The sequence below is a fragment of the Oncorhynchus clarkii genome, chromosome 29 (assembly GCF_045791955.1).
Source record: "Oncorhynchus clarkii lewisi isolate Uvic-CL-2024 chromosome 29, UVic_Ocla_1.0, whole genome shotgun sequence".
NCBI classification, from domain to species: domain Eukaryota; kingdom Metazoa; phylum Chordata; class Actinopteri; order Salmoniformes; family Salmonidae; genus Oncorhynchus; species Oncorhynchus clarkii.
This window is the reverse complement of record NC_092175.1, coordinates 34,750,143-34,756,981: the sequence shown is the minus strand read 5'-3', so window position 1 is coordinate 34,756,981 and position 6,839 is coordinate 34,750,143. Positions and strand designations below refer to the sequence as shown.

Sequence of the window (6,839 nt, the reverse complement as noted above, 5' to 3'; positions counted from 1 at the left end):
TGCAATTAATGGCACCTGTCACAATAGTTTTACAGTGTAAACGTATAACTAGTCCAAATCAGAAACAGATTAATTCAGCATTGAATTTTTCAATATCCACCCAATTACAAGTTAGAACCTGTTAGAGTGGTATCTAACGATAAAGTTAGCTCTCCCCAGTCACCTTTTCGCCCCCCCACCCCATCCCTCTGCTCACCCAGCACCCAGGGAAGGATCATCCACTCCACCACGGTGGGTGGTGGGCCCTGGACGTGCAGGTCTGTTCTCACGATGTGCTGGGAGGCCAGGAGGAGGAGGAAAAGGAAAGTCAGGTAGGAGGCTGTGTGGCAGATGAACTTGATGAAGGGCTTCTTGATGAAGAGGCCCAGGGCACTCCTAGGGGCCAGCAGGTAGACCAGGGAGAAGATGGGGAAGAGCAGGCCGATGGTAAAGCAGGTGACCAGCTTAACCGCCCAGTGGTGTCTGCGCCACCCAGGGAAACCGTCGTACCACAGGGTGGCCAGGAGCTGCTGGCAGTTTGGCTGGGACACAAACTGGAGAGGAAGACAGTGACAGATACAGGAAAAAGATCCATAAGGGAAATCAAAACAAAAGTATCAGACTGAGCCAGTGTTGTACAGAGTGATAGTACATCCAACCACCAAGAATTTCCTAAAATCTAATACAATAGAAGCATGCCGGGGTGGAGATCGTACATATCTTTAATATGCTTCTGCCACGTAGTGCTTCAGAGGCGATGTGTACTACGTAAAGTCCCAGGCTCTCGGCAACTTTCCTGCAGTAAAACTAACTTCCCTGTGTTAGTCCCTGGAGCTAACCTCCCACATATGACCTCTGACCTTGACACAGAACAGAAAAAAAGGGGGCGGAGGTTGGGGTGCCTTCTGAGAATTCATAGGCGAGTAAACTCCCACTGCCAACGTGCAATCATTGGAAAATAAAATGGATAACCTACAATCAAGATTATACTATCAACGGGACATTAAAAACTGCAATATCTTATGTTTCATAGAGCCGTGGCTGAACGATGACACAGATAATATAGAGCTGGAGGGATTTTCCATGTACCGGCAGGACAGAGAAGCTACGTCTAGTAAGACGAGGGGCGGGGCAGTGTGTCTATTTGTCAATAACAGCTGGTGTGCAATGTCTAATAATAAAGATGTCTCTAGGTATTGCTCGCCTGAGGTAGAGTACCTTATGATAAGCTGTAGACCACACTATCTAAGAAGAGTCTTCTCATCTATATTATTCGTAGCCGTCTATTTACCACCACACACCAATGCTGGCACTAAGACCAGACTCAACCAGCTGTATGAGGCCATAAGCAAACAAGAAAATGCACATCCAGAAGCGGTGCTCCTAGTGGTCAGGGACTGTAATGCAGGCAAACTTAAATCAGTTTTACCTCATTTCTACCAGCATGTCACATGTGCAACCAGAGGAAAAAAACTATTGACCACCTTCACTCCACACACAGAGATTTGGTGAATCTGACCAATTTGGTGAATCTGACCTCTGAATTCAAATCTTCCTGATTTCTGCTTACAAGCAAAAACTAAAGCAAGAAGTACCAGTGACTCGCTCAATACAGAAGTGGTCAGATGATGCAGATGCTACACTACAGAACTGTTTTGCTAGCACAGACTGGAATATGTTCCGGGATTCATCAAATGGCATTGGAGTATAGCACCTCAGTCATCGGCTTCATCAATAAGTGCATCAACGACGTCGTCCCCACAGTGACCGTATGTACATATCCCAACCAGAAGCCATGGATTACAGACCACATCCGCATCAAGCTAAGCTAATCCGGACGCTTATAAGAAATCCCTCTATTCCCTCAGACAAACCATCAAACAAGCAAAGCGTCAAAACAGGATTAAGATTGAATCCTACTACACTGGCTTTGATGCTGGTCAGATGTGGCAGGGCTTGAAAACTATTACGGACTACAAAGGGAAACCCAGCTGCGAGTTGCCCAGTGATGCGAGCCTACCAGCCGATGTGAGCAAGACCTTTAAACAGGTTAACATTCACAAAGCCACAGGGCCAGATGGATTACCAGGACCTGTACTCAAAGCATTCGCAGATCAACTGGCAAGTGTCTTCACTGACATTTTCAACCTCTCCCTGACCGAATCTGTGATACCTACATGTTTCAAGCAGACCACCATAGTCCCTGTGCCCAAGAAAGCGAAGATAACCTGCCTAAATGATTACCGCCCCGTAGCACTCATGTTGGTAGCCATGAAGTGCTTTGAAAGGCTGGTCATGGCTCACATCAACAGCATCCTCCCAGATACCCTAGACCCACTCCAATTCACATGCTGCTCCAAAGATCCACAGATGACGCAACCTCAATCGCACTCCACACTGTCCTTTCCCACCTGGACAAAAGGAACACCTAATGCGAGAATGCTGTTCATTGACTACAACTCAGCGTTCAACACCATAGTGCCCATGAAGCTCATCACTAAGCTAAGGACCCTGGGACTAATCACCTCCCTCCCGCCGCAACTGGATACTGGACTTCCTGACGGGCCGCCCCCAGGTGGTAAGGGTAGGCAACAACATGTCTAATACGCTGATCCTCAACACTGGGGCCCCTCAAGGGTGTGTGCTTAGTCCCCTCCTGTACTCCCTGTTCAAACATGACTCCAACACCATCATTAAGTTTGCTGATGACACAACAGTAGTAGGCCTGATCACCAACAATGATGAGACTGTATGGAGGAGGTCAGAGACCTGGCTGTGTGGTGCCAGGACAACAACCTCTCCCTCAATGTGAGCAAGACAAAAGAGCTGATCGTGGACTATAGGAAAAGGCAGGTCAAAACAGGCCCCCATTAACATTGATGGGACTGTAGTGGAGCGGGTCGAGAGTTTCAAGTTCCTTGGTGTCCACATCACCAACTAACTATCATGGTCCAAACACACCAAGACAGTCATGAAGACGGCACGACAAAACGTTTCCCCCTCAGGAGACTGAAAAGACTTGGCATGCGTCCCCAGATCCTCAAAGGGTTCTACAACTGCACCATCGAGAGCATCTTGACCGGTTGCATCACCGCCTGGTATGCTAACTGCTTGGCATTTGACCGCAAGGCGCTACAGAGGGTAGTGCGTACAGCCCAGTGGAAAGCCAAAAACATTGTCAAAGACTCCAGTCACCCAGGTTATAGACTGTTCTCTCTGCCGCACGGCAAGCGGTACTGGAGCGCCAAGTCTAGGTATAAAAGGCTCCTTAACAGCTTCTACCCCCAAGCCATAAGACTGTTGAACAATTAATCAAATTTCCACCCGGACTGTTTACATTGACCTCCCCTCCCCCTTTGTTTTAACACTGCTGCTACTTGCTGTTTATTATCTATGCATGGTCACTTCCTCCCTACAAATTCCTCATCTAACCTGTACCCCCACACATTGACTCGGTACTGGTACTTGTATATAGCCTCGCTATTGTTACTTTATTGTGTTACTTTTTATAATTTTTGACTTTAGTTTATTAGGTAAATATTTTCTTAACTCTTTCTTGAACTGCACTGTTGGTTAAGGGCTTGTAAGTAAGCATTTCACGGTAAGGTGAATGTTGTGTTCGGCGCATATGACAAATAAAGTTTGATTTGATTGTGGATGCATAGGGATGAGGGACCAACGACCCGATTTGAACGACTTTACTAACTGTGGCATGCTGGGTAACCAGTCCCAGCAGAGCAGCTGATTCTATCAAGCCCAAACAGTAGTTCCCCCTCCTCCCAAGTGTGTATGTATATTGGATGCACATGCTGAATTCAACTAGTTTAACCCTGCTGTCCTCCCACCGCCCCCATGCCCCCGACTTCTCCCTGACAACCAGGCACTCAACTCCCACGTGAATGTGCTGTCCTTCATCTCTGACCATCTACCTCTAGAATGATTGCTGTTTTGAATAAGGTAACTTTAACCAACCATAAGATGTCCGAATGCTGACTGAACTGAGAGTGTTGCTGACTGTAGTGGTCTGAGGATGAAGGATGAAAGAGCTGTAGCCTATTTGCTGACCGAGGCATGATTATTCTACTTGGCCTTTTCCCCAGTGTGGTTGGTTAGGTTCTCTTAACAGCCCCGCAGACCTGGAGAAGACTGAGAATTTATTACACTGCAGAGAGAAATACAGTATTCAGCTCACAACAAAGGAGCAGCCAAATGCCAGCATTCCAATCAAGAGGAGTGTGTGTATGTGAGTGAGGATGAGTGTGTGCTTTTGTTTGGCCCACACATATGTGAGGGTGTGTTTGTCAGACCTCTCCCGGGGTACAAAAGGGAAGGAAAGACAGCGTGCCAAATTTATTTTATACCAACAAAAAGAAGCAACAGAATGGCAGAATTCTCAGTGGTATAGTAAACTGTGAATAGATCCCTTTAGTTGGCAATGAGAGAACACAAGCCAGCTGATCACCCAAGCTCTCGACTTGCCTGTGTCTCGTTTCATTTAGACTTAAACGCTGTGACTCACTTCTACATGCTATTCCTGTAGATATTTTTTATAAATAGATGGTGAGATGACTACAATTTCTGACACAACTCAAATTGGTCCTGTTATCACTGTTCAATATCAAGACGATTTGAATTAAAGTGCTCGACCATCAAGCTTCCATTGTCTACAACAGATCTCTTCTAGTCACTGCTCTCTTCTCAAATGTCAGGTTCATTTCCTCTAGTGTGCTAGATTATTATTAGTCAAGTGTTTTGTCACTGTCACTGACAGCAACTGACATTTTGCTGCATAAAGAAATATCCTAGGAAACAATGCATGGAAATTCATCATTGGCACTCTAGTGATATTATCACAAGCATACAGGAAGATGTGCTTGTTGAAATAGGTAACACTGCCAGCATAGTGCCCAGTGAGCACTTCACCTGATACAGTGCCAATCCATTCAGCTAAGACACCCTCACTATACCAGACAGACATCCTCTGCATGGCCCTCTCTCCTCTCCCTCTCACCTCTTTCTGGTGGTACTTGATGGCCAGTTTGAGCTTGGCCAGGTCGCGGCAGTCCTTTGGGTCCAGCTCCTCACTGAGGTAGTCACGGTGGTTGAGGATGGTCTCCAGCTCTCTGGAGCTCCTGGCCTGGTCCAGCAGGTCCTTGGCAAACAGCTTACACTGTTGGGACAGCTCCTCGTACTCCTGACGGAACTCGTTCTCCACCTGGAAGAGTCATAAACTAGTTAAAACCCTATTATAAACCCTTCATAAACCCTTAACACGACTGGGACAGCTCCTGGTAATCCTGACAGAGCTCGTTTCCCACCTTGCTCAGTTCTTTCAGCTCCCAGCCCAGACGGAAGGCGGTCAGGATGGGGTCTTCGCTGGACAGGGCGATGAGGGACGGGCTGGCTAGGGTCTTGTAGACATTGAGGCGGGAGCGGGAGTGGCGCAGGCTGTCCACCTCGGAGCTGGACACGCACGCAACGCAGTCACAGCGGATCTGGTGTGGCCGGGGGATGGTGACTTTGCGCTGGACCAGCAGTTTGATGATCTCGTAGTTGTTGGTGTGAGCTGCCAGCATGATGGGTGTGATGTCAGGGGTAAACTCTGAGAACTGGGTATCCATCATCAGGTTGGGCACCTGGAGAAGAGAACAGGGGGTTGGGGTGGAGAGGGATTAATGAGTGCGCCCAGGCAAGAGCATAACCTGTATAACTTACATAACATGTATATAACCGGGAGAACATATACATAACATGTATATAACCAGGAGAACATATACATAACATGTATATAACCAGGAGAACATATACAGTGCCTTGCGAAAGTATTCGGAATAATTTTGCACGCCCAATTTTTCAGTTTTTGATTTGTTAAAAAAGTTTGAAATATCCAATAAATGTCGTTCCACTTCATGATTGTGTCCCACTTGTTGTTGATTCTTCACAAAAAAATACAGTTTTATATCTTTATGTTTGAAGCCTGAAATGTGGCAAAAGGTCGCAAAGTTCAAGGGGGCCGAATACGTTCGCAAGGCACTGTACATAACATGTAACCATCATGCTAATTGGGCTACAGTAAGGACCTTGTAGGCCTAGGCTACTAGCTGAAATGTGCTCCTAAGGTCCACCTTACCTGTTTCTCTCCACTGGGCCTGCGGTGGGACAGAAGCAGTTCCACGGCGCCCACCACCTCCTTGCGGATGGCGTAGAGCAGCGCGTCGCCCACGTGCACGCCGTGGTTGAGCAGCAGCTCCATCACCTCCAGGTTCTCGTTCTCGATGGCGATGAGCAGAGCGCTGCGCCCCAGCGGGTCCAGGCAGTTCACGTTGATGTTGTAGTAGATCTCCGCCTCCTGCAGGGCCAGCTTCACCCCGGCATAGTCGCCCTTCTCCACCGCCGTCAGGTACGCCCGCTCCTCCACTGACAGCTCCGCTTCCGCCCGCACGATCTGCAGCGGGATGCGGTCGCGGTACGGTGAGTAGCTCGCCTTCTTGTAGTACAGCTGGGCCATGGGATTCATCATGTGCACACAGTCAGCGTCACTCACGACCTACTGGGAGATTGGAATCTGGGGGAAAACAAAAAACAGCATGGGTTCGTTTTGTTCTCCACATATTGCGGAGTAGGACAGTGCTGAAAGCCTAAAAGACTTTGTATGGCCATACAGCATTTACTGTGATGCGGCCTCTGCAGAAGTCAAAGCAAATATATATTTTGTGGTTCGCGGAGCAGCGCAGAGCTGTTGTGAAGGAAGTTATCAAGGAAGTGAGTTTGTGTTTATACAGGACTTCTCGTCCTGACCTACTGTCAGCCAATCATGTCAATGCGGAGCTATACGGAGCCCTCCAGATTGTTACAAAATT

General features: G+C 47.7%; 1 protein-coding gene across 1 annotated transcript in view; it reads right to left on the bottom strand.

Moving 5' to 3' along the window:
* LOC139388094 (short transient receptor potential channel 5-like) overlaps positions 1 to 6,499 on the bottom strand; it is a 22,177-nt gene extending 15,678 nt beyond the window's left edge. The window contains exons 1-4 of the mRNA XM_071134655.1: positions 6,110 to 6,499; positions 5,298 to 5,615; positions 4,991 to 5,194; positions 197 to 533 (exon numbers count right to left, since the gene is read on the bottom strand). Coding sequence (XP_070990756.1) covers positions 197 to 533; positions 4,991 to 5,194; positions 5,298 to 5,615; positions 6,110 to 6,499 — 1,249 coding nt within the window. The remainder of the gene's footprint in view (positions 1 to 196; positions 534 to 4,990; positions 5,195 to 5,297; positions 5,616 to 6,109) is intronic.
* Positions 6,500 to 6,839: the final 340 nt, after the last annotated feature.